The sequence below is a fragment of the Castor canadensis genome, chromosome 14, assembly GCF_047511655.1.
Source record: "Castor canadensis chromosome 14, mCasCan1.hap1v2, whole genome shotgun sequence".
Taxonomy (NCBI): Eukaryota; Metazoa; Chordata; class Mammalia; order Rodentia; family Castoridae; genus Castor; species Castor canadensis.
The window spans coordinates 49,709,663-49,736,687 of record NC_133399.1 but is presented as its reverse complement, the minus strand read 5'-3'; the positions used below and the strand labels follow the sequence as shown (position 1 = coordinate 49,736,687).

At 46.8% G+C, this 27,025-nt stretch overlaps 1 protein-coding gene across 2 annotated transcripts; it reads right to left on the bottom strand.

Moving 5' to 3' along the window:
* Positions 1 to 2,921: 2,921 nt before the first annotated feature.
* On the bottom strand, positions 2,922 to 27,025 carry Pwwp3a (PWWP domain containing 3A, DNA repair factor). Of its 2 annotated transcripts, none has more exons than XM_020170708.2 (14): positions 26,874 to 27,025; positions 25,624 to 25,751; positions 24,956 to 25,041; positions 23,510 to 23,580; positions 19,878 to 20,732; positions 18,632 to 18,733; positions 16,162 to 16,232; positions 14,038 to 14,114; positions 13,339 to 13,399; positions 10,143 to 10,218; positions 9,674 to 9,724; positions 8,750 to 9,186; positions 6,849 to 6,937; positions 2,922 to 4,032 (listed from the first exon to the last, which is right to left on the bottom strand). In XM_020170708.2, exons 2-14 carry the CDS (start codon positions 25,678 to 25,680, stop codon positions 3,975 to 3,977), a joined length of 2,091 nt encoding a protein of 696 aa, XP_020026297.1. In that variant the 5' UTR covers positions 25,681 to 25,751; positions 26,874 to 27,025; the 3' UTR covers positions 2,922 to 3,974. The 2 variants fall into 2 exon arrangements, with proteins under 2 accessions (XP_020026297.1, XP_020026296.1); XM_020170707.2 differs by having other exon boundaries at positions 26,761 to 26,918.

The window sequence follows — 27,025 nt, the reverse complement described above, 5'->3', positions numbered from 1 at the left end:
CTGGGGCAGGTGCTGCTCTCCAATGTCAGAGAGCATGTCAGAAGCTCACTGGTCAGGAAGAGGAGTGATTGAAAAGGAGTAGAGGCCTCACACCATCCCAGTACCAATGTACCATGTCCTGACAGAGGCACCTTGGGCCCACTGTAGCTTAGAGTCACCCTGAACTGCCCAGCCAAGCTGTTCTTGGAACACTGATCCACAAAAACTGTGACAAAGAATACTCTTGTCCACCACTAGGTTTTGAGGTAACGCTTCTGCAGTACTAGAGGCTAATTGATAAAGGGATTAGATGGAGAAAGGGATCAGGTGAACTGGGAAGGGGAGGAGCTGGGTGCTTGGGAACACCCAAAGAGGGGAGCCCATGGGAAGCAGGTGTGATGGGGGGAGTGGGATGGGAATGGAGAAGCAGAGGGCAAGAGATGGCTTCAGGAACAGCTGCATACCAGTAAGGACAAGGAGGGGCGGGAGGGGCGGGAGGGGCGGGAGGGGGCGGGGGGGGGGGGAGGAAGAGGCAAGAGACACAGAGCTGTGGGCACACAGGCAGGGGCTGAAGATAATTCCAGCCACTCAGGTGTGGTTTTCTGTGCATGAGGTATAACTTTCCAGAATGTTGTGTGTGCTTAAGTAGGTTTAAACTTTTTTTTTGGTGGGACTATGTTTGAACTCAGGGCTTCGTGCTTGCAAAGCAGGCACTCTACTGCTTGAGCCACATCTCTAATCCATTTTGCTCTGGTTATTTTGGAGATGAGCCTCAAAGGCTTTGCCCAGGCTAGCCTTGAACTGCAAAACTCCTGATCCTAGCCTCCCAAGTAGCTAGGATTACAAGTGTGAGCCACTAGTGCTCAGTTGGTTTGCACTCTTGATGCAAGGTTCACGTGGTGGAATTCTCCACTCCCTTATACAGTGGCTGCACAGATGCGTCCTTACAGCTGGAAATTCCATTTTTTTGAACCATCTTGGGTTGCAACAACTAAAACTAACTTTATGAAGGGGACCCTAGTGACATGGGGATCTTCCTGGTTCTCTAAAGGGGTGGGAGGTCAGAAAGACAGCAATAGATGGCACCTGGCAGGTCTGGGGACAGGGGCTGGGAAACTAGATGGATGGACCAAGGGAGGGAGGGGGCAGAGGAGGCTTCAGAATCTGTTTCCACCATGGTGGAGGCAAAGGTGGGCAAGGGTTCAGTAGTTTATGGCATTCCAGGAGTCCCTGTATCTGGGGACATGTGTGGCTGTCACCACTGGGGAGCTCCTTGCATAGAGTGGATGGAGCCAGGGATACTACTTAGCACGCTGCCAGTGTCCAAGACGGCCACCCCAGAGAATGAACCAGTTCTGGTGTCCACAGTGCCAAGGGGGGAGAGCCAGGTACAGGGTGACATGGGACCCATGGAGAACCATCAGGTGGAGGAATATAAACCCCTAGGCACAAAGGCAGCTATGTGGGCGGATGTGGGTAGGTCACAACTGGCCTTTTGATGCCTCCAAAGCATCCTAGCCACAGTGGCCACTAAGGGTGCGCTTCTAGAACTTTCCTTACTGGGCATGCCAGTGAGGTTGACAGGCTCTGACTTGCTATCCTGCTGCACAATAGTCAATATGGGGCACAAACACCCTCCAGTGCCAAGGAAAATGCCCCCAAAGTGGCCTCAGGACAAATTTTAAACTAAGTATCTTCAACATCCATAAAACATGGGCCAAGAGGGAGGAAGTGAGGTAGGGTACTCCTGGACCCCTCCTAGAGCGTGCAACTGGTTTGGGTGTGTGTGCCTCTGGTCAGGTTTCCCCAATACACATGTATTCTTTTAGCTTGCACTCAAATATGCTAGCTTGAGAACCATCATGTTAGGGCAGCAACTCCAGTCCCAGAGATCAAGGCCCTATGTGCTAGGGACAGAATAAATAGGTCTCCATTTTCAGCCTGGGCCCAGGGGCCAATTCTCCTAGGTAGTGGTACATTCCCCATTGCAGACAGAATTTGGGGTATCTGAAAAGAAAAGCTAGGGTTCAGAAAAGGCATTTAATTCCAGTCTGAACAGCCAGACAATCTAATCCTTAGGACACAGTGAAGGTCGGCAGAAATAAAAGCCCAGGTATAAAAATACTTTGCACAACGGGAATTACACACACACACACACTCAGGTTCCATAAAATGTCCAACAGGTTTCTCATCCACCTGAATGCCATATGTTTGACATGGCCTTTGCTGGTAACCAAACAATACCAATGGGAAGTTCCAGGTCCAAGTCTACAGGGGGTGGCTGTTGGGTTTTCCCATTGAGGACAGTGAGGGTGCATTCTGGCATCAGTGCAGAGGCCCTTCCTCAGGGGTGCACAGAGGGGTTAAGCTGGCTCCCCTGTCTGAAGAAGAGGAGTGACCAGCACAGGGCTGGGCACCCAGAGATGCTTCAAGTCATGTTTCCTTTCCTTAGATGTGGAGCCCACGGAGGGGGGACCAAGGGAGGCAGAACCATCAGGCCAAAACCAACCTTGTATCACCACTTCCTCCTTTCAGATCTGAGCAAAATCAAGTTCAACCAAAATGGCCACGGGAAGTTCTCTGCACCCCATGTTAGTAAGCTGTGGCCACCTCCCTTCACCAGGCCCTGGAAACTCTTGTTAAGGAGATGTTGCTCATCCTGGGCTTCTCCTTGCTCCACACTACCATGCAGGCCACACTTATTTCACACCCTGCAGGAACCACCTTCTGATCTTGCTCCGAGGTGGCTGCTGTCCTCTGGGTAAGGAGGATGTTGGGAAAGAGATCTGGATCCCCTGCAAACCCAGGACCGCAGAAAGGACAGACATAACCAATAGGGGCAGAAACTAAAAATGACCAAATGACCACATCCAAACATGGCTCTGCAGCTGGGGAGGGATGTGCTTTTGATTAAAAGTTCACCTCATGTCACAATCTGAAAATTCATTTGACCAACGTTTATTTCCTCATGCAGCCTCAGGTGTCTTAGAATAAATTATTCACTGGTCTTCAGCCTTAACTTTGACAGAATCTTCACGACTGTGAGGAGGACATGGCCTTGGTGCAATGTCCCCAGGGCCACAGTGCTAAGAGTGCACCCTCAACCCAGGGCAGGGATGACCTGCTGGTCAGTGAGGGTCTGGTCCTCATATTGAGCCTGGCCCATGAGCCAGGTTGGAATCCCAGACAAAGGGCTTCATCTCTGCAGGTGCTGGGCGCAGGCAGAGCTGCAGTACCCCCACCCACACTGGGATCTCACTACAACTGTCCAGGTAGACTGCCAAGACCTTGGTGGTTGGCTGTATGGTGACAGCATAGAGCAGGGGACAGGGAAGCTGGGTGTGGCATCCAGTGTCTGGATTGCACGCCAACTCATTACCCTCTCAGGCCCATGCACAGAGGCCATGGGAAAGACATGCTGGAATCCCATAAGGAAGTGGCTTGCCTTTGGTTCCACCTCTCACCAAGACACTTTCCCTGCTCACCCCCCAGGAGGGACAGGGCAGATTCTACCCAAAGGGGACAGAACAAAAACAAGGTCAGAAAAATATACGGGTCCTTCTGGAGTTCTATATTCACTTCAGACTCTTTTGAATGCTGGGTACATGGATACAACACATAATGTAAAACACAAATGTGCATCTCTTATCAAACTATATAGTCACAATGGGGTATGCAATAAAATCTATTTGTTCTTTTAAAAACCTTTCAGAAAATTTTTTAAAAAATCAAAAACAACCTTTGAGGAACTGCACCTTCCAAAAATCGCCAGGAAGAGAGAGCTGCCTTTTGGTGTGTCAGTGAACTTGACTCTTCAGAACTGACAGACCCAAATACAACACACTTCCTGGGGCCTCTTGCTTTCCAGAGCATTCATGAACATCACATTGGAGGGGTTGAGGGGCATCCTGCAGCTGGGCTTCTTACTAACAGTGGGATACACACACTGGCCAAGTGGGGGCGCTGCAGGCCGCACCAGGGCGGTAGCTGCTCTGTCACCAGACACGCCGATTCCTCTCCTCCAGGAGCTGGTTATCGAATATTTCTTTTTCCCTTAAGAAAACAGAAGATGAAGCACATTTTAGTAATGAATCATTGAATTTTAAGGAGAAAGAAACAGGTGAGGTGGTGTCTAATGGGGGTAGTTTCAGTTGGGGAGATGAGAAAGTTCTGGAGATGGATGGTGGGGACAGCAGCACAGCAACGTAGATGCGTTGAATGCCACCGACCTGCACACTTACAGCAAATTTTAAGTTATGTGTATTTTACTATAATCTTCTTCTTTTCTTTTTGGTGGGACTGGGGTTTGAACTTGGCTTTGCACTTGCAAAGCAGGCAGTCTACAGCTTGAACCATGCCTTTATTCCATTTTGCTTTGGTTATTTTGAAAGTGGGTCTCAAGAACTATTTCCCCAGGCTGGCCTCAAACCTCAATACTCCCAATTGCAGTCTCCCAAGTAGCTAAGATTACAGGCATGAGCCACGAGCATCCAGCTCTTTTTGCTTTTTTTTATTGTGGTGCTGGAGCTTGAACTCAGAGCCTTGTGCTTGCTAAGCAGGTACTTTCTTTTTTTCTTTTTTAAATTTTTTATTATTTTTAAAAAATTTTTTATTTTATTCATAGTGTGCAAACAATGTTTGGGTCATTTCTCCCCCCTTCCCCCACCCCCTCCCTTACTCCCCCCCACCCCCTCCCTCTCCCCCCACCCCCTCCCTCTCCCCCCACCCCCTCGCTACCCGGCAGAAACTATTTTGCCCTTATCTCTAAGCAGGTACTTTCATACACATTTTTGCCTGGGCCAAGAATCTCAGACTCTCCTACCTAGGACCTCCTGTATAGCTGCTCCAACACACCTGGCTCATTTGTTGAGATGGGGTCTGGCTGAATTTTTGCTTGGGTTGGCCTGAACCTCAAGATCCTCCTGCCTCTACCTTCTGAATGCCAGGATTACAGGCATGTGCCCACCATGTCTGGCCATACTGTTTCTTTAAAAGTTATTATTTTTGCACAGGTACAGTGGCTCATGCCTATAATCACAACTACTTGAGAAGTGGAAATCAAGAGGATTGAGGTTTGAGGCTAGTTCAGTCCAAAGTTTAACAAGACCCATCTCAACAAAAAAAAAACTGGGTGTAGTGATACACATCTGTCACCCCAGCTACATAGGAGGTAGAAGGATCTCAGTCTAAGGCTGGCCCCTAGCAAGAACTCAAGACACTAGCTGAAAAATAACTAAAGAAAAAAGGCTGAGGGTAGCTCAAGAAGTAGAGCAGCTGCACAGCAAGCACAAGGCCCTGAGTTCAAATCCCAGTACTAAAAAAAAAAAAAAACCAAACATATATATATATTTTAAGTCCGGCATAGGGGTGCACCTCTATAATCCCAACACTTGGGAAACAGGCAGGAAGATCACAAGGTTGAGGCCAGACTAGGCTACAACCCTGGGGTGTCTCAAAAAAAAACAAGGCTAGGTGGTAGGGTGCTCACCTAGGATGCACAGGCTCTGGGTTTCATCCCCAGTACTACAACAGAGATAAAAGGCAAAATGTGGGTGCAACTCACCAAGCATGTTGCTTAGTTACGCACTTGCATACCCAACCAAATGAATTTAACATCATGTTCATTTGAGGGTTTCCTGGTCCACAACACTTTCTGATGCTGACAAGCTAGAAGGGTAGTTCCTCAAAGGAGGAGAATATAAAGATGAGGGAGACATCCTTAGCATCAATGATAGAAGGTTCCAAGATGGGAGGGAGGAGAGTATGTAAGGCTGGGGAGACAGCCCACAGCTCCCACCTCGTTCTCTCAGGACCACCCCCCCCTTTTTTTTGTGGTACTGGGACCTCTCACTTGCTAGCCTCTACCACTTGAGCCATGCCTCCAGCCCCTGTCACTTTTATTAGTGTACAGAGTATGACAGGCTAGACTGCTAAGAGCTAGTGACAAAAATGACAAGTTTCTGTGCCAATGGCCCTCCCTTCCTGTTCTATTAATTCAGCTGGGTCAAAACTCCTGAAAACAAAGTCAAATTTAACATCCTTAGGGCAGTTCTAAGGAGGCTTACCCCATGCCACAAGGCCATGCCACCTTCTCATCTCCGCCAACAACACTGCTACCTTCTCAGAGAGGCCATGGGGCTCTCACAGTCACTCCAAGGCTTTGAGGCAACCTTGGCAAATGGTGGGTCCAGTGTGCCTGGGAGGCAATGGGGGCCTGGTGTGTGGCCCTGGCCGTCAGCCCAGGATAAAATCCTGGGACTTTACTTGAGTGTTGAGCCTGTTGCTGCCCTGTGGCCCTGTCTGGTTCCCAGCAAGGCCTGGCAGCATGCCCAGAGGTGGATTAGAGGGTCTGGGGGCCAAAAATTCCAGGGCAGCTAAACGGCGGATGGAAAGAAACATCTTGATCACAGCATTCTCTCTTCCTGACTGGGGCAAAGGCTATTTCTTAATCTTGTTCTGTTTTCTCAAATAGCCATGGGGCTGGAGCAGGTGAGACAGAGGGTTCCAAACACACACCCTGCCAAGTACAAGGAAGATTAGAGGGAGGGACTCAGCCAAGCATACAACCAGGCCAGCCCAGACATGCTTCAGGATAGGGGTCCCCTAGGGTGGTTTCCTTTGGGCTTATGTCCAGCTCTGCCTGCTGTGGACCTGACTGGAGAGCCTGAGCCCACTGCTACTGCAGCCCAGTAAATGGGAAAGTTCAGCACTGACTCCACTGGGTCCTTGTAGGCACTCCTTGGTCTTATGATAACACATACTGTTTGATTTACACAGCAGGTCCAGCACCTAGATACCTGGGCAGCTTCGTGTATACGTAAACAAAACCCCTAAAGACAATACAATGAAAAGGGTTTGGAACAGCCTACCGGTAGCTGACCGAAGGTCCCTTGATGTACTTCTCCTCAGCTGTCTTGTAGTCCACGGAGTCTACTGCAGCAATTGCGCAGATAATGGCCTGTAAAGAAAGCAGTCAGGTCAATCCGAGCAGCCAGCGCCAACAGGCCAGATCCTGCTGCACACGCAGAGGGAAAAATCCACAAGAAGCCAGCATGCCCCTGTCACCTCCAGCCATGGCCTGGCTTACAGTTCAAACCCAGGCACACAATCTATGATCTCTGCTTGCAGTGAGCTTCCTGATTTAAATCAACAAGGCCATATTTTGGACTGGAGACGGGAGTTCATGTCACTGAAAGCAAATCACGAAAGGCAGGACCCAAGCCCACAATGCATTTTTGAAAATCTGTAAGCTTACTGGAAAAAAAAAAAACCCTAAAAGATATAGTAAAGGTTAATTGAATACACAATAGAGACTGATACTAAGGAATCATTGGCAAATACATTTTTATTTTATTTTTAAAATTTTTTTTTAAGTTTTATTTTTGAATTTTCATGCATTTATAATGCAAGGGAAGTTGGGGGGTCATGGCTCAAGAGGTAGAGCACCTGCTTAGCAAGCATGAGGCCTGGGTTAATCTAACTAAATACAGTATATTCACAGCTAAAACACTATCATAAAACCCCTTTTAACAATGAATACGGCGGGGAGGGGGGCGGGGGGGGTTCAAACAATGTATACACATGTAACTAAAAGTAAAAATGATAAAAAAAAAGAATATGGATTTAGAAATGAAGGACGTCTTTTGAGAGGGTGAGTGTTTGTAGGAGGGGAAGGGGAATGGAAGGTGAATATGGCTAATGTAATTTATATACTTCTATAGTTTTTGACTGTTTTTTTTTTTTTTCTTTTTGGCAGGGCTGGGGTTTGAACTCAGGGCCTCATACTTGCTAAGCAGGCGCTCTACCACTTGAGCTACTTCACCAGCTGTACGTTATAGAATAGAACAATGAAACCTTTGGTAATTGTTTTAAGTAGCGGGGAGGAGGGATGAGGGAGACAGATGGTGGGGGTGAACCTAACTAAGGCACCATGTTTAAGTATATATGGAAATGTCACAACGAATCTCCCCTGGACAACTAATATATGCTAATAAAAAATTTAAAAAAAAATAATACAAGGGGGCAAATATATTTTAAAAGCATTCTCAGGGCTGGCAGAAGGGCTCAAGTGGCAAGAGCACCTGCCTAACAAGCATGAGGCCCTGCTAGGCAACATCTCTGGCTTCCACCTATCCCATGCTAGGAGCATCCCTAATCATGACAACCACATGCTTCCCAGCATCTCCTAGTATCCCCTGGAGGGCAGAGTCACCCAGTGTTAGAGATACACACTAAAATATTTATGGATCAAAAAAAGCTTAAGGTTTTATTTCTTCCCCCAATATAATACAGAGGGGATGGGCACAGAGCCAATTATATTTTTGTTTTTGTATCTATCTGAAAATTTCTACAACTATAAGGTTTTTTTTTTTTTTTTTCTTTTTTGCAGTACTGGGGATTAAACTCAGGACTGGTGCTTACTAAATAAATGTTGTAACCACTTGACCCATGCCCCCAGTACTTCTGCTTTTAGTGTTTTTCAGAAAGCATTTCATACTAACTCTGCCAGAGTTGGCATTGAACCACAATCCTCCTACTGACAGTTCCTGAGTAGCTGGGATTACAGGGGTCAAATGATTTAGAATCTGAGGGTGTCTTTCCAGCAGCACACGCATGCCTAACTGCACCCTCTCTGAAACTGACCACTATGAGTAGCCTTTGTATTTGCTCCTAACCTAGCCGTACTCCCAGTTCTGGTTCAAGGCCATGACTGAGTGCTACGCAAATTGAACACCCCTGCGCACCCAGAGGAGGTCCCTCGCCACCTCACCTCGGGCAGAAGCACATCCAGGATGAACCTGATCCTGTCGCCATTGACACGAGTCAGCATCTCCCCATCCATCTCCTGATAGACGCCCTGCAGGTACTTCACCACCAGGTCCAGCTGTTCCTCGTCTTCCAGGTAGGTCTCCACACAGGTCACGTATTGGCTAGAGTTCAAGAATGTCTTCAGCCACCGAGACGGCTTCCTGCTCTTCAAGATGGCCCTCAGGTGGCTCTCTGCACCCTTGGCTTTCACAATGTACTCCACCAGCTTCTGGTTGGCCCGGTCCCGCGCAGCACGAGAACGGTCAGGCAGCACCTTCCTGCAGGGCCGCCGCTGCCCCTGGGGGCTGCCCCCCTCCTGTTCCTCAGGGTCTCCCTTGCTCAGCTGAGGAAAGCTGGTTCCCAGGACATCCTGCTGGATGGACTTCCGGACAGGGTAACCTGCAACCAAAGCACCTATCAGGGCCCCACTGGGGCTGAACAGGGGTTCTGCTACCTTCTGCCAGCAACTGCCAGCAACTGCAGAGCAGAGCCTCCTACCCCAACAGCCCAGCTACAAAAGAGTCAACTTTTCTGTCTCCACGCCTTTAATGACTGGGAGGAATGGGAAACCTGTTCCTGCCCATAACTGTAAACACTGAATCCATGATGAACAAGCACCAAACATTCTACTATACAGGTGATACAGGTGACATTCCCGCCATGATGGGACAGTGGGACGTCCCCTAGCAGGCAGGGGCAGCCCCATCACATCTTGGGGGAACCTCAGGAGTCAAACAGAAACCATGGTGGGGTAACGCAGCTCTGCTCAGGATGTCATGGTGCCTTGGCCCTATGTAGCACCCCCATAACCACAGATCCCTAAAGACAATCAATCTTAAGGACTAAAAGGCGGAACCTACTTTCACAGCCAGGCTTTTACACTTACTTATGTTGGCAGCATAATATTCCAGGAAAGAGCCCGCAAAAGAACCGCAACCTGCAGAGGGTTAGAAAAGAGCTGCACACAGACTCCAGACACCTTCCAGGTTCTTTGGCTCAGAATGCCTCCTAGAATTTTTATCTGAACCCGACCCAGGGAGGGCTTTTTGGGGCACAAGTCTATGTCCACCACCACAGCAACGAACAGTCAGGGTGGTTCAGACAAGTCATCTGCTTAATAAATTCCCAAAAAGCAGACTCGGAACATGTGGAAACATGCTGTCACTAAAGGGAAATCTTGCCTTCTGTTTATCCGTATTTTTCCCATTTCTGCCTTTCACAGGCCCAAAAAGACCAACAGAAGAAGGGCCTGGAGCCAGTAAGTACATCTCCTCTGGGCAGCAGCAAGCCACCCTTGGAGGTCTTCAGGGACCGGTACCCACTGTCCCAGCCCCCCAGGGTGTAGCCCCACGTACCTAACCGCACTCGGTAGTCGGTGATGAGGGAGACACACCAGCCGATGGCTTGGTCATAGTTCTCTTTGGCTTTGTCCTACACAACCCAGACAATGGGGCATTAGTGGGGAATATGGGACCACTTGGCCCGTTCTCTCTGTCCAGAGGCCACATGAGGACAGCCCTGAAACCCATCTGTGCCTCAGTTTCTTCATGCACTTGAGCCTGCTAGAGGCCCACCATCTAGGGCTTCCAAGGTCAGAAAGGGCAATGCACAACGAGGTTGGGCCTGAGCCCAAGCTGCTCAACCATGGCCACTGGTGACTCCACTGCTCAGGGCCAGCTCTTAGGAGTGAATAGTGGACAAGCAACTCTAGTATAGCCTACATTATCATCAGAAAGACTTAAAAATTATGCTGGGTGCCGGTGGTCCATGCCTGTAATCCAAGCTACTTAGGAGAGAGAGATCAGTAGGATCATAGTTCGAAGCCAGGCTAGGAAAATAGTTCCCAAGACCATATCTTGAAAAATCTCATCACAAAAAGGGCTGGTGGAGTGGCTCAAAGTGTTGGTCCTAAGTTCAAGCCCCAGTACCACAAAAAAAAAAAAAAAAAAGCTATGAAATCGGGCTGCTGGAGTAGCTCAAGCAGTACAGCGCCTGACTAGCATGTGTAAAGCCCTGAGTTCAAATCCAATACCATCAAAAAAATGAAATAAAAAATGCTGTGAAATCACCTATTATGAGAGGTCTGTGTACCCAAGGACACCAGCTTGCCCACTGTTCAGAAGGTGGCTGGTTTACAGGAGGACAAGCTGCCCTCGGGAGGGAGGGAGGGATGTTGTCACCAGCACCAGGACTTGTCCAAGAGTTTCCCTGTCCTCACCAGAAAATAAGGACAACACCCTTGACTCCATCCTACTCCTGTTGCTATCAATTGGCTCTGAGATTCCTCCCAAAAAAGGCCTGAAGCAGCATCCACAGTGAACCTTAGGGCTGGGATGAGCACCTTGGACCAGCCTGTGACCCACCTGCCTGTCAACATTATCATCAGGTATCAGAGATCAGAGCTGTGGCTCCGCAGGTGCCACAAAGACAGTTCTATCACACGTTGGTCCATAGAAGACTCCAAAGCCATGAAATGCCCCACCAGTACACCCCACGCTCAGCGGCTGAATCTCCATTGTCTGCTGCCGCCAGCCCTCAATTGGTTTCCCCAAAATCAATCCTCACAGGCTGTGCTTCCAACTACTTAAGATTTTTTTTTTTTTTTGGTGCTGGGCCATATGCATGCTAAGCACACTCTACCACTGAGCTGCACCCCAGCCTTGATCACTTCACAGACACTGACATCTCCTGCCACCTGCCTACACAGGGGAGCTGAACCCATTTTTCTCAGGGAAAAGGATGTATTCCAAGAGTATAAGGTCACCTCTAGGAAGATGCCCCATTTTCCCATAACCCAGATTTTTTTTTTTTCTTTTTATAACCCAGATTTTTTTGTGATAAAACACAAATACATGAAGACCCTTGATAGAGCAAGAAGACTCTTGGTAGCCCTTGTGCTCACACAGCCCTCCACTTTGAGTAAGTTGTTCCAATCCCCAAGGGCAGAATCAACGCTATAGATGAGCTGTGAGCTCAGGTCAGGTGTCAGGTTGGGTGAGGTCCTGCCCAAGTTCTACTGCGCACGAGTATGCATTTTGGGGAGTATGGAAGCTTGCCCTCTGCCAACACCAAAACCTGCCAGTCTAGGTGCCCAAGAGCTGGCTATGGGTTACAAGTTGCAAAGAATAAACCAACAAAACAGGGGACAAGGCTTGCCATCCTAGAAGAGAACAAACTACTGACAGGTGAGGAAAGGCTTGGGACATGATTTGAGTGAGCACCAGTGGTCCAAACAGCCAAGCATCAGAGAACAGAAATGTGGGGCTAAGCAGTGGCATAGCCCAGGCTTAGTAAGCTTGAGGTGCTGGGTGCAATCACTAGCACCAAATAAGGGAGAAAAAAAAAAAAAGAGAAAAATGCATTTGGCGATCACAACCAGCTTCACTGTTTGCCAAGATACGCCCAATGTTCAAAGGCTCCCTGTGAACTGGTAAGCCCTCAGCCAGGTAGTAGAGAGCCCTGAACCTCAGTCAATAACTCAGTGGGACACACAGGATGACTTCCCCTACAGGCCTGACTAAAATGGGACACCAGATACATGACAACTAAAAAGTGAAAATAACTGTGTTGAGCTATGGTGGAGGCCACAAGGACCCCACAGCCACCTAGGTCTGTGTTTTTTGTTTTTGTTTTTTTGTTGTACTGGAGCTTGAACTCAGAGCTTCTCAATTGCTAGGTAGGTGCTCTTTTTACTTGAGCCCTTTTTGCTCTGGTTATTTTTGAGATAGGGTCTTGCTTTTAGCCCAGGCTGGCTAGGACCTTGATCCTATTTTAGGTTTCCCCCCATAGCTAGGATAACAGATACATGCCATTACACCAAACTATTTTCCTTTTAGATGGGGGTCTCACAAAGTCTTTTTTCCCCCAGGACTGACCTGCAACAGTGATCCTCCCTATTCCTGCATAGCTTGGAATGATAGGCATGTGCCACTGCACCTAGCTATTGGTTGAGATGGGGTCTTGAGAACTATTTTCCTAGGCCAATCTCAGCCTCCTAAGTAGCTAAGATTACAGGCATGAACCACCAGTGCCCAGATGTTTTTTTGTTTTTTTAAGAGGTGATATAACAAAATGAGTATTTACCAAAACTGAAACAGACATTTTTAACTGAGCAAACTGTGTCGATGAACACTGACTGTGGTTCTGGGAGCCACCTGCCTCCAGCCGTGTATAACACTCAAGGGCCTGATGTGCTCACTATGCTGGGTCAAACATGGGATCCCAGCTTCCAGGGCTTACAGCCCACATGTTGTCCCCCCATCCCGCACCCCCTATTCCCAGGCAACTTGAGAATAGTCACCCAAGGAGCTAGCCTTTGCCTGCACTCTCACCATGGTCTCCACAAGCTGGGGAGACAGGCTATCATTTGATGTGAGCATTTGATGCAATGACAGTTATGGCCTGAAACAGTGCCTGCTTCTGGTTTTAGCTGTTCCTTCCCTAGTTCCCCACATGAGCACATGACAGCCACAGACTCCAAGGGCCACACAGACAACATGATGACCAGTCATAAAATAAACCACTTACAGAAGCAAGTAATGATCCACCTACCAGAAGTGTCTGTTTCTCTTTACAATCAAAGTGCTTCAGCCGCTTGAGAGACACGGTGATTCTTGACAAAGCAGAGAAAAGCAAGGGTTAAACACACAAGAGTTTGGGGCTGTGTTCCCTACCTTTGATGAAATTAGTGAGGGGTTGCTGTGGCCTCCCAGAAGCCAATCTATTTATGGAAGGTGGCCATTTTCTCAGCCAGGCCCTAGAACTAACAGGGCTGAGTACTGATGCCAGGGACCCTACTGTACCCCGCCAGTTGTCTCAGAAAGCATAGAGTGTCCAAGGGCCAGATGAGGCTAGCTGCTTATGCAGGCTTCTGCAGAAGGTGCCTGCAGGTTCTGAAAGGCAGCTTGGAGCCAGTTAGCATGATTGTATGCGTTGTGGCAGGGAATAGCTGGCAAAGACTGGCCAATTAGCCAAATGGCAAGACACAGGTTAAAATAGGGATGCTGTTTTTGTGGACCAAGCCTTGTGAGAGAGGGCGCAATAAGCATCAGCTCAGGTCATCTTTTAGAGATGTTCTTTTAGAAATTCTACAAACTGAACACCCTTTAGCCATGACTCTTGTTCCTGGCAAGGCACCCTGCCTGGCTCTGGGCTTATGCTCAGGTGCGCCCTCACTCCCTCCACACTACATCCTGAGAGCTGTCAGAACGTCAATTGAACCACTCACAAAATCCAAGAGAAATGTTTTACCCTCTGCCTTTGGGGTTCATGTTCCCTTCAATGAATAGCACGCTGGCTTTCTTATCTCTCCGCCTGACGCTTTTGACCTGTCAGCAAATCCAAGAGAAAACAGGATCAGGAACATGAGAGAGACTGTGGGTTTCTACTCTGTCCTCTGTAGCCCTCACTCAGGTAGGACTGGCGTTGGTGAACAACTAGACATGGCACTCAATGCCCTGTTACTGGGTAACCCAGGCAGAGGCCACAGCACCAACTGCTAAGAATCTGGGCTGGGCTTGCTGCCCACCTCATTCATTCTATGTGGTGTAACAGTATTATGTGGAGCTGAATTGGGCAGTTTTCCACTTTGGTTTCTTAATAAAAGGCCTTGCACCCACTACTTTGTTGCCCCTCTGCATGTGTCTGGGTCAGTTTCTGACCAAGTAGAGGCTGCTTAGAGAGGCTCAGGAGCCAGCCCAGCATGAAGGAAGCAGAAGATCTGCTGTGAGTCCCAACTTACATCTGCCCCTCCATGGCCTGCTGTTCCTGTGGCCCCCAGGAATGATGCCAAGGAGCCCTTCTTGTAGAGCAGGGCTGGCTCCCAAGCCTCCACCTCTCGGGCAAGTCTGCCTGTTTCTGTGCCTGGAGCCCCATCATGCTAGTGACCCACAAGGGACTCTGGATACTGATGACAAGCCAAGCACTAGGAAGTGTAGAGAAAGTGTCTGGGAAGGGCCCCACACACTGCCTCCCTCACAGCTGGACCAAGGGGCCCTTGAGGATCTCAGCTCAGCTCCCCATTTTTCTCAGGAACTACTGTTCTTAATGTAACCATACTCTAATTCTGTTCTTAATGTAACCATAGTCAGCAGGCACAGAGAGGCCTGGTATTGTAGAGCACAACCACTAAAACAGCAAAATTATCTCAATGGTAGAGCCAAATCCGCTTTATTTTTTTTTATTGTTGTTGCTTTTGGTGGGACTAGGATTTTGAACTCAGGGCTTTGCATTTGCAAAGCAGATGCGCTACCACTTGAGCCACACCTCCAGCCCATTCTGCTCCGATTATTTTTGAGATGGGAGTCTCAAAAACCCTTTGCCCAGGCTGACCTTGAACTGTGATCCTCCAGATCTCAGTCTCACAAGTAGCTAGAATTATAGGCATGAGCCACCAGCGCCCAGTTATTTTTGTTGGTTTTTGAGATAGTCTTGCTATGTAGCCTTGGCTGGCTTTGAACTCAAGATATTCCTGCCTCTGGGGTCCTGGGATTACAGATCTATACCACATCCACAGTTAACCTTTTGGATTTAAACGTTGTTGTCTCTTGATAAAAATTAAATAACTAGGGCTGGGATGTGGCTCGGTGGTAAAGTACTTGCCTAACACATTGAAGACCTTGGGTTGCACACCCAGCAAAACACAAAATATGCAACTACAGCTAGAATAAGCAGAACTCTGTCTGTGCTAGAGGAGGGGAAAGTGAAGGGTAAATCCTGAAGGAGAGAGAAAAGGCCAGTGTATGTCTTTATTTTAAAAATTCAAACTACTGAGCTGTAACGTCCAGGTGTATGGAGAATACAAAGCTACGAACCCAGCCTCCTCTGAACTCATCAAACACACTGGGAACCTCGACAGGCTCACAAAGAGATGTTTATCTCTTTTTGGTTCGTTCTTTTATTATTATTTTCTTTAAGACAGGGTCTCACTATGTAACTCAGGCTGGCCTGGAACTCTTTATCCTTCTGCTTCAGCCTCTTGACTGCCACAATTACAAGCATGCACCACCATGTCCAGTTAAAAAATTCATGAGTTTTCATGGGTAAAAAAGCTTTAAGTGCACATTACCTAAGAGGAGCAAATTGCAAACTTTTTTTTTTTTTTTTTTTTTAAAGAAAACAACAACAACAAAAACAGGAAGGTTTGTCTAAGAGTCTGCTTGGTACAAATTTGACCTGTGAATCTCACACTAGATGAACAAACCCTTTTTATTAGGTCAATGTATCTACAGTCATCTTCCTTATAACATTCCCCACCACCTCACTGCTGCCAAGTTTTCCAGTAATAACAAAACCATAAAAACATCTGCCCAGGCCAAAGGATGGGGAACCAAGAAGGGGATCCGACTGTTCAGACGGTGTGGGGGGCGCTCTTACCACTGCTGGCCAGAAGGGGTATTTTTGGTATTTAAGCCAGACTAGCATTCCTACTTCAAATGAACGTGGTTCTAGAATTTAAAAAAAAAAAAAAAGGAAGGAAAGAAAGAAAAAAAACAAAAAGATAGAAGAGATAAGTCAAATCCATATCAACCAGCAAGTGTAACAGCTTGAAAAAACACAATTATCATAATATTGTATAAAGCCAATTTTAACATAATTCACCTACATGATCAAGAGAATTTGAAGCAGAAATATAACTCATGTCACTGGAGTCTAAATGCCAATCATGAGACCTCAAGATAAACGACAATGGTGTGATTTCCTGGTGGTGACAAATGTCCTGTAGTCAGGGAAGGCACTAGTGGGAGGGATAGATGGGCACTCTCTGTCTTGTATTTGCAATTTCTCTAAATCTTAGTCATTTTCCAAAATAAGATTTTTTTTTAAAAAATGAGTATGGTTCAGACTGGGGTATGGCTCAATGGTGGAGCACTTGCTTAGCATGTATGAGGCTCTGCATTCACCCCTGGCAACACAAAATAAATAAGAGTATGGTAACAAAGCAGAAACGAGACAGCGGTACATAATTAAGAGCCAAAAATATGAGCTTAATTTCAAAGAAATGTATCGAGAAACTAGATCTTCAAATGGGGAGAAATTATTTAAGTCATAACTACAACCCATTTATGAACAAAATTTAACTACATTTTCTGCAAATCTCTCCCCCCCACAAAAAAATACCAGTTTGAATTAATAGTTTAAATTTTAAAAAGTCAAGTAACTGGAAAAGTAGCAGAAAGTCAAGGCCCTTGGCCATTCAGGGTGACAGCCCAGGATGAGCTGATGCAGAGGAAAGGGAAGATCCCATATCTGACTATAAAAACCAAGGTATGTGAAGAAAAACACAAATCCACCTGAGAAGGGAGGCAAACAAGAGACAAGGCTCACTGTGACCCTAAGGGAAAGCAACTTCCCACCTAGGGAAGGTATTTAGCTTTTTGGAGACTTTGAGGCCTCAAACCAGTCAGAGAGATATACCCCGCCAGTGTGGAGGTGGTTGGTAAACACCAAAACAAGTTTGGCCTCATGGTTAAAAAACAAAATCAACCAAAGCAAAAACCAGTTTAAGCCACCAACAGAAGAAAGGGGCAGAAATTTGTGGTTAAGGCCATGTGATTCCTTTGGCTGCCAGTGGAAGGAAAGGTCACAGGGTCCCTTCTCTGTGGTCAGTGAATCCTGCTTGTGGGAATTGATCCTACAGCAATTATTCCCCACAAGTGCATGACGGGTGCCCTAAAAATCCCACAGCCCTAGAAAAATCAAAATACTCAGTGGGTGGTGGGGAGGACTCAGCAAGAAATGACTCATCACACTTAGTAATAGTAACCAGTCCCCACTAAGAACAATTTGCAATTTGTGGAAATGTACAAAAAAAAAAAAAAGTTTGAGCTCACATAAAATCAAACAAACAAAAGAACAAAGAAAAGAAAATGCAAAGCTGTATTACGTTCATTTAACAATGAAAACTCTTTAGCAGTTTGATCCAAAAAAAGAAAAAAGAGCCACATAAAAAACAGCACAGATGCATGTACACATATTAGTGTACATATGGAGTTGGTGAATGTCTGGCTGCATAGAAGTGGCCTTCTAGCTGGGCAGCTCTGCAGGATGTTACTAGTGGGGCAAGCTGGAAACGGGCCTACCCTGAACTCTTTCTGTCACATCCCATGAACCAACAATTACTTCCAAATTAGAAATAACTGGAAGGGCCTAGGTAAAGGTCATGGTTAATGGGCCCGTTTGAAAGCATAGCAGATTCTGAACTTTCAGTTTGCTGACAATTTAGGTCTCTTTATGGCTAAACCTTTCTTTCTCTATAACAAGCACTCTTACCTCTGGGGTAAACAGGATGTGTGTGTGTGGGTGGGGGGACAGGAGGAGGGTGCAGCTCCCTTGGGCAGAACATGCAGAGAGACATTCCCATGCCCTCACCAAAGGGAAGCGAAGGCCAGTGGCCAGTGGCAGCACAGCCAATGGAGGCAGTATGCGGCCACGCCCAAAGGAGGGCAGTATAGCCCAGCTATTCAAATATTCAGCTGTCCTTGTTCCCAAGGAGTGGACAAGAGGACAAGGGCTGAGAGGGAGGGCTGGCTGCTGCTCATAGAACCCCTTTCCCCTTTGTGTAGCTTATTCTTCAGATAAGGGTACAGAAAACATTCACTTCCTCAGGGTCCCTGCCAGGTCTTGGTTCAGTAGCAGAAAAATGAACCAGCAAGAGACCATTAGCTGGAGGTATCAGAGCCAGTTTCAGAACCCTGGCCCACATTTCTTTCCTACGCATCATTAAAATGATGTATGTATAAATATAATGATATATAAATATATATAATGATATATATATGTATACACAATGATGCATATATAATTCATCATTATAATGAAGGCCCATGCTATGATTATTTCTTACCATGATACAAAAGGATTCTTGGCGGCTCCTCATCTTCCTCATCTTCATCCAGGATGGAAGTAATGGAATGAAACTCTGTGGACTCTTCTGAAGACTGACGGTCTGCCAAGAATGTGAGGTATCGTATTGTCACCATAAGTCATCCCAAGAAAATACTTTGAGGCACACGAACATCAATATAAAAGCAAAGATCCACAATTCCAATAGGGTGCACCTTAATTACGGTGTATTTTATTGTTTTTCTTTTTGGTGCTAAAGATACACCCATATATGGTCTAACGAAGACTAGAGCAAGAGCTCTACCACTCAGCTATATCCCAGCACTTGGGTTTTGAGACTAGGTCTCACTGTGTAGCTCAGGCGACCAGCACTTTCAATCCTCCTGCCTCAGCCTCGAGAGCTGGTATCACAGGCATTCGCCATCATGCCCAGCTTCCAAAGTACATTTTAGGGAAGGAAAAAAAAAAAAAAAAAATGAGAGGGAGAGAGTCTGAAGCACTGTGTAGACAGGGAATGGGAACTAGATCTAAGATTTAGCCCTGAAGAAGACAGGGAGCCAGTCACTTTCCCTTACAAAAACACGGTGAGGAGGCCAAGTCAGTTCCCTGTAGCTTTGCAATAGGTAGGGAGAGGGCCTCGTGCAGGGAGTTCACAGAAAGATAAATCTGTGTTGTATCTACAATGAAGTGGTTTCCAGATATTGGTTATGAAGTAGTTAAGACTTCTGAATTAGCATTTCAAACTAAGAGAGATACTATAAGATTTAGAGGGCAAAAAAAAAAAAAAAAAAAAAATCACACATAGTGCATGTCTGCTACCACACAAAGATGTGGGGAATTCCTAAAGTCGGGAGACTTTTAGTCACTTTTGAAAGTTCTGCCTCATTTGCGGGAAATGCATTATTAGTTCTGCAATGGTTAAAATTAAAGAGAATCCTGAGGGCGCAGATGCGGCAGCATCCCAGGCACCATGCAACCCTGCCTGTGTCACCAACAGCCTCCCCTCCCACTCTGCCACAGGCTCCCATTCCACTCTCTCTGCTTCAAAACAAAAATAAAGACCCAAATATTTGGGAGGAGTTGAAGTAATTATAGCTCAGTGGGGAGACAAAGGAATGAGAAATCTCTGCTCTGAATCTATTTCAGACACGCTCTCATTAAAATCTGGTTAAAAATACTCAAGTGCCACCTACGGATCTGGCCTGGCAGAGCCCGATTCTGCTTAGGCACCACCCAAACCCATTTACCTTCCTCCAACCTGTCGAGGTCCTGGAGATGAAGACTGCTGGATCCTTCCGCCAGAGTGTTTGAGGGAGGCAGGCTGGGTTTATCTGCAGCGCTACGCAAAGTCATGTACTCCCTGGCCTCCTGCTTGCAGGACAGTGCTGCAGCCACAGTCCCTGTCCCCAGCTGAGTGGCAGGCAGCCTCTGGCCTCCATCCAGGCGCAATCTCTTTGCAGGGCGTCCTCTGGCCTGCTCTGGAGCTGGGAGCACTGTGAGGCTGCCTGATGGCACACCCAAGTCATGTCCTTTGGCTCTGGCACATGGATCATCCTTCCAGGCTCGGGAAGGCGAGGCTGGCGCTATCCAGACGCCAGCCTGTCTCTCACTCTCTTCTTTGATCTTGCCCCCTGAAAGGCCAGGCACTGTCTGGCACCAGCTGGACTTAGGTGTCTGAGTCCGATTTCTGTAGCGGATCCTTGATCCACTTCCATCCTGAGAATCCTCTCCAGCTGAAAGGACCAACGGGGCTCTTGGGTTTTCACTTTTCCTGAGACCCTTCTTGTGGTCCACTTTGTGCTCAGGGTCCTTTTCCCAAGTGGATGACCACAACGAGCTTTGTTGTGCATGTCCCCTCTTCTTCTCAGGTCTGGAATGAGCTGATACATCTTCATGGAGAAGGGATGAGGTGAGAGAATTAGGTAGTGAGGAAGCGGCTTCCGTGCTCTGCTTCTCTCTCTGAGATAGTGAAGGTTCACCTTTCCTCGAAGGGCTTTCTTGACTCAAGCTGGGTCGTTCATTCAAAACATCTAGAGCCACTCGAAGCGACCGTCTATAGGTCAGCTCTTCCAGGGGTGCGGCCGGGACCTTGCTTTGTGAGGCTGCAAGGACAGAACACACATGCGGGTTACTATGAGGTACCCAGGAGCCACCACTATAGCCTCTCTTCAAAAGCTGAAGTGTCTAACTGCAGTCACTACTGTCAGTCCCTAATTGAGTGAAGGGCAAGCCTAACATTTCTCACCTACATTTTCCCAAAAAGGGGACAAAGCTACAAGACAGCTATTCATTCGGGTTGCAAAAAAAAATTACTGACCATAACCCGATTGGCTGAAAACAGAATTCTTCCAAGACACAAAAGAATACCGTGAACAAAATGTATTCAAATGTTTTGCAAATCCTCTGTCAGTCTTACAATTTCAAATTCAATCAGGGTCAATAAAAACCAATGCCAACTAAATAAAGAACTTGGCTGACAGTGAATTCCTGGCTTGGGGGGGATGCAGTCAGAACAGGGGATAAATAAAAACTCATTGTGGCTGCTAGGTTTTCCCCATTTCTTCACAAGGGCATTTCAAAGCCAGAAAGGCATTCCAGGTCATCAGACTGCACCCATCCTCTCACTGAAATAGTTTTATTTATTCATTCCGACATACAGACACGACGCTACTTATTTGAACAAGATGATAGAGGCAATATCACAACTCAGCAGGCATAATGCCTCAATCAAAATGGTATTTTGCCCGTTTAATATTAAAGGCACCCATAAGTAGCCAGCTCTCCAACATGGTTTGTACCAATGATGGGATATCATCCAAGGACAGTGGTCAGTACTGCCTGAGACAGGCAGGCATGACCTTGCTCCAAACAACAGCAGTTTTTTGGAAGACACAAGAAACTAGACCTTGTTTTCTAAACACCGTGGGAAGGAATTCTGGCCAATCTTTTCACAATACAAACTATTCTTTTTAACACTGAAATTTTTTTTTAATTTTTTGATGCCAGGGATTGAACTCAGGGTCTTACGCATGCCAGACAAGTACTCTACTACTAAGCTATACCTCTAGTCCTGAGACAAACCATTCTTTGCCAATGGAATAAATGCTCCCATTTTGAGGGGGAAAGAGCAATTATTTATGTTTGAATTTGCTGAACTTCGACTAGGTGAGCACAAGGAGGGTGGCTGCCATTCTCTAGCTGTGTGTGCATGTGACAGGTCCCTGGCTTCGCTGGGCTTATGCCAACTCCCTCTCAGCTATAAAACACTCAGGGGCCGGGTACCAGTGACTCACAACTATAATCCTATTTGGGAAGCTCAGATCAGGAGAATCATGGTTTGAGACTAGCCAGGCAAATAGTTCTTGAGACCCCCATCTTCAAAATAACCAGAGCAAAATGGACTGAAGATATGCTTCAAGCAGTGGAGTACCTGCTTTGTAAACACAAAGCTCCAAGTTCAAACCCAAGTCACACCAAAAAAAAAAAAAAAAAAAAAAAAAGGAAACAAAACAAAAATGCACAGGTGCTAAATTGAATGCCCTAGAGAATGAAGCTGAGTTCCAGTCTCATCCCTACGTAGATGGCACCTACAGACAATAAGCAGTCTCCAGTGGAGCCAGGCTCATCCATTTTTTCCCCATTAGGTTCCACTCTGGAATCAAACACACAACCAACTGCTTCTTAAAGTCAGGCTGAAATCAGACCAGCAAGAGAGCCATCTTAGAGTCTTACTGTGGAATGGGGGAAAGAAAAAAGAACTCCCCAGGCGAGCAAACTCATCAGTGTCTTCCGAGCACTGGAGACCACATTTCAAAATGACCTTGAACCTTGGGTCAGGAACAGGACTAGGGCCAGGCGGGTGTGGTGACCATGCCTATAATCTGCAATCCCAGTACATGGGAGGTTGAGGCAGGAGGACTGACTACATTGTGAGATGCTATCTCAAAAAAAGAAAAAGCTTAAGACAGATGGGTGCTGGTGGTTCATGCCTGTAATCCTAACTACTCAAGAAGAAGAGATCAGGAGGATCGGGGTTTGAAGCCAGCTGGGGAAAATAGCTTGCCAGACCCTACCTCAAAAAAAAACCTTCACAAAAAAAGGCTAGTGGAGTGGCTCAAGGTGTAGGCCCTAAGTTCAAACCTCAGTACCACCAAAAAAAAAAAAAAAAAAAAAAAAAGAGGAAGAGGAGTATAGCTCAGTAATACAGTGCTTGCCTAGTGTGTGCAAAGCTATGGGTTCTTTCTCCTGCACTGTCAAAAAGAAAAAAAGAAAAGAAAGTCAAACACACAAGAAAGAGTAGAATTGGTTCTAGGAACAAATTCTGGAAAGGCTTAAAAAAGCAGATCCATATTTTCCTTTTTATTTATTTTTATTTATTTTTTGCGGTACTGAGGCTTGAACTCAGAGCCTACACCTTGAGCCACTCCACCAGACCTTTTTTGTAAACGTTTTTTTTTTTTTTGTCAAGATAGGGTCTTGTGAAGCCAGCCCAGGATGGCTTCATACCCCGATTCTCCTGATCTCTGCCGCCTGAGAAACAAAGATTATAGGCGTGAGCCACGGGTGCCCAGCTTTTTTTTTGGTGGTACTGTGGCACTGGAACCTTGTGCTTGCTAGGCACGTACTCTACAACTTGAGCTGCTCCTCATCTTTAATTGCTTTTGTTTTTTGAGACAGGGTCTCACTATGTAACCTAGTCTCCCAAATGCTGAGATTACAGGCAGAGCTACCACACCCAGTTATTTTTCCCCTTCCATCATTCACGTTTCCTTGTACTAGGGTATAAATGCTTCAAGTTTTTACCCACAGAGCCAATTCTTCCCGTTCTCCCAAACACTGTTTTGTCAGACCTCACACTCATTTGGAAGTCTGCTCTTACCTAAGAAGGCAGCGATGTTCTCAATTTGGGACTTCTGCAGGGCCTCAACATCTGTGCTTTTCACCTGGATTCTGCAGGGAAAGAGACGACTTTATGCACTACCAGCCAAGGCCACAGAGACACTTTCAAACATGTTTTTCTTCAGATGACAAAAGAATTATATTCGTTTCCCTCCTCAACCTTCCTCTTGCACTAAAACTCACAGCCAACTAGGAATTCACCTGCCTGAGGTTAGAGGCAGTAAGCATCCTGGATGTAGTTTTTTTTTTTTTTTCTCTTTCATTCCTTCCCCCGCTCTCTTTTAAGACAGAAAAGGTTGGCTGGAGTTAAGAGTAAAAATAAATTCAAATTGTGACTTTTATGAGGCAAATCCAACTTTCAACTGCACAAATAACTCCTTTGTTAGGTTTTCAGAGTAGAAGGTAATGTCACTAAAAGCTGTTTACAGCCCAGCAGGCGTGTTTTAGTTTAAAAGGATGTCTTTCCTTTTTAACTCAAGTATTCAATTACCTTCCCAGCCTCAGGGAGAGTGTGAGCAGAGGGCCAGGCGGGCTCTGAAGAAACGGGAGGCAGCAGGAAGGAGAGGGGCTGGGGAGCCCCCAAGAGACACAGGCAAGAAAGAGAGCCAGATGGAACTCTTTAGAAGTGGGAATTCTGACACCAGACACACCGCCACCAGAACCATCACACATCACTTGGGCACTCAATTCATTGTCCTTCCAGATGACCCACACCTTCCACCACTGGATAATCAGATGCAGAAAAATAACAGGCTGCACCATAGCTGCTGATTGGCCTTTTGAATGCTGAAATATAGTCTCTTATTGGAGTACCGGGCCCAAACTCTAAGTGTTCCAAAATCAATGGGCCTGCCACACAGTTTTCCAAAGAAGATACACTAATATGACAAGGAAAGATACCAATTTGGACACCAAAGAGAAATCAATCCAGGATATAATTTATGTTTCTTCAAGTTTTATACCTATCTCTCCTATGGATCTCACAGAATGCCTTGTTTAGGTCAACTTCCAAACTGGCATTAAAAAAAAAAAAAAACAGGTGTCATCCTCAAAGGTTATTTGGAACACTAATGAGTAATAATAACTAGAGAGTTAATAAGCTCTTTAGAGCAAGAGTTCATTTGGTGGGGGAACGGGAAAAGTATCAGAAACCCCAGACAGAACAAAATACCATTTAAAAAATACAACACAGCTGGATAATGGTGGCTCATGCCTGTAATCCTAGCTACTCAGGAGGAAAAAATCAGTAGAATTGTGGTTCGAAGCCAGCCCCAGACAAATAGTTTATGAGACCCTATCTTAAAATAAACCCTTCACAAAAAATGGCTGGTGAAGTGGCTCAATGTGTATACCCTGAGTTGAAACTCGGAGGTTGGGGAGAGGTGGAAAAGGAAAAAAAAAAAAAATAAAAACGACAACACTTAACTTTTCCTCTAGAGAGAGTATTTGAACATCTAAAAAGAATTCCTTTTTTCTCTTATTTTTTGTTGAAGTCTCCGTTCTGGCCAATACCTAAATTTTAAAAAAGAAAAATAATCCTTGTTATTGAGCCTAAAAAGAAACAGAGCCAACACAAGAATACAAATGTAACAAGGACTTCTTAAGGTTATGTCACCACAGAATTTCACAAACAGGATCCAACCCTCTTCAATTCTAATGGGGAAACTGAGTCACGCAAGGCCAGTGGCGATCTGAAGCCAGGACCCCCTGCCTTACAGCTCAATACTTCCTGATGAACTGCTGGAAGGCATCCCCAAAACACAACTGTTATTTACTATCATGGAGCTTCTTGCCAGATTATTTCCTTGAGTCAGAGCCTTACATGCCTTTTTATAGCTGACTCTGTTATTTCTTTTTTCATAGTGTTAAAAAAAAAAAAAAAAAAAGACACTTCCTGAAGCAGAACTTTGTAAGCACTAGACCAAAACCCCATTAAATGGGGAGCAAGGATTCCTGCCAACAGATCCAGGTGTCAACCTTTCAGGTTCAATTATTTCACCCAAGCCACTCCTAAGAACTGGAGCCTGATAAAGATTTTACTTGTCACCCAAAAGTCATTTCTAATTCCTGAAATCACAGAGTAATGGCTGTCACCTTCGCAGGCCATAATCGCTTTTCCCATCTGCAGAGGACATACTTGGCATCCGTCATGATTTGGACTCATGTGGCAAGTGGTAATGATTTGGCACAGAAAGTGCTTCAAGGTCTGCTGCTGATGTGCCCTGCAACAAAATTTGCACAGTGGTTTATAAAAGCGTTTGCTTGCAATTTTATCACAGACACAACTCTTAAGAGCAAAGGTTAGCTTAGCTTATCCTCCAGTAGATGGTTCAATTCTGTAACCTCACACTGAGATGCTCGGCACCAAAAAACCAACTGACAAAGGAGACGCCTTGGTACCTGGGGAGGTGCCTGTTTTTTTTTCATAAATAAAATGCAGCAGACTCCCTTCCCAAAGGAACTGTCTATATTATTTTTAAAAAGTTCCTGAATAAATCATTCCCGGGCTGAAGGCCTACCTTCCACCTCAGCACAAGAGGCATTTTAAACAATCACAGCTTACAACCCTCCCCTGCTCTGGGAGTCAGCAGTTAACCACAACCCAAAAAAATAGAGTTGAGAAGCACTGCTCTTTCTGCTGCCATGTCCCTGAAAGGACGAGACAGCTGCAGTTGGTTCACTACACCCATGGCAGAGGCTGCCCTGGCTGTGGACTGAAATGGAAAGGTTGTGGGGGGGGCCTCTCCACAGGGGAGGTGTTTAGTCAGCAGAGGAGGGAGTTCACAGTGATAGAGGGTGGGGTTCAGGCAGAAGAAGGAGAAGGCAGTAGGCAGTAGGAGAAGCAGTGCTTGAGGCAGCAGGGACTGAGGAATCAGGCTGTAGACGGGGGTTTTCAGGTAGCAGGGACAAGGAATCACGCAGCAGAGATGGGTGTTCAGACAGCGGGGCGGGGCGGGGGATCAGGCAGCAGAGACGGTTCAGGCAGAAGAGAGCGTTCGCAGAAGTAGAATCGAGGGATCAGGAGGCAGGGACGAGGGATCAGACAGCTGAGATAGGGGTTTAGGAATCAGGGACGCGGGTGTAGGTAGAGGTAGGGATTTGATCAGCAGGCACTGGGTGCAAGCGCGGGATCAGTTTGCGGGCAGGGGCCTCCCCTCCCCTAGGCCCCGCCAGGCCTCGCCGCCTCAATTCCACCCAGCTGACCCCAGGGGTGCAGCGGGCCAGGCTCACCGGGCGCCTCGGCCTGTCCAGCGCGGCGCCCAAGCCCGAGCAAGGAGGCCGCAGCAGCCCCAACGGCGGAAGGCTAACCCGCCAACCGCCGCCGCCCGTGCCCCCACGCTCACCGCCTCCGCTGCCGCGCCGCTTCCCGCGGGCTGGGGGCGGTGCCTACCTCGCAGCGGCGCCTAGCCCCGCCCCCTCCACCGCCCAATGGGACGCGTGCGTCGTCGCTCCGCCCCGTCTCCGCCGACAGACGCTAGCTCTCTCCTGTAGGCCA

Bases quoted from the DNA above. Each gene is read 5' to 3' on its own strand.
- Pwwp3a (XM_020170708.2), bottom strand. From the start codon at position 25,680: ATGACGGATGCCAAGTATGTCCTCTGCAGATGGGAAAAGCGATTATGG. The intron at 25,042-25,623 runs GTGACAGCCATT...TTTAAAATTTAG, and splicing joins AGCGATTATGGCCTGCGAAG to GTATTGGCCAGAACGGAGAC. The intron at 16,233-18,631 runs GTAAGAAATAAT...TTTAAATTCTAG, and splicing joins AAGAATCCTTTTGTATCATG to AACCACGTTCATTTGAAGTA.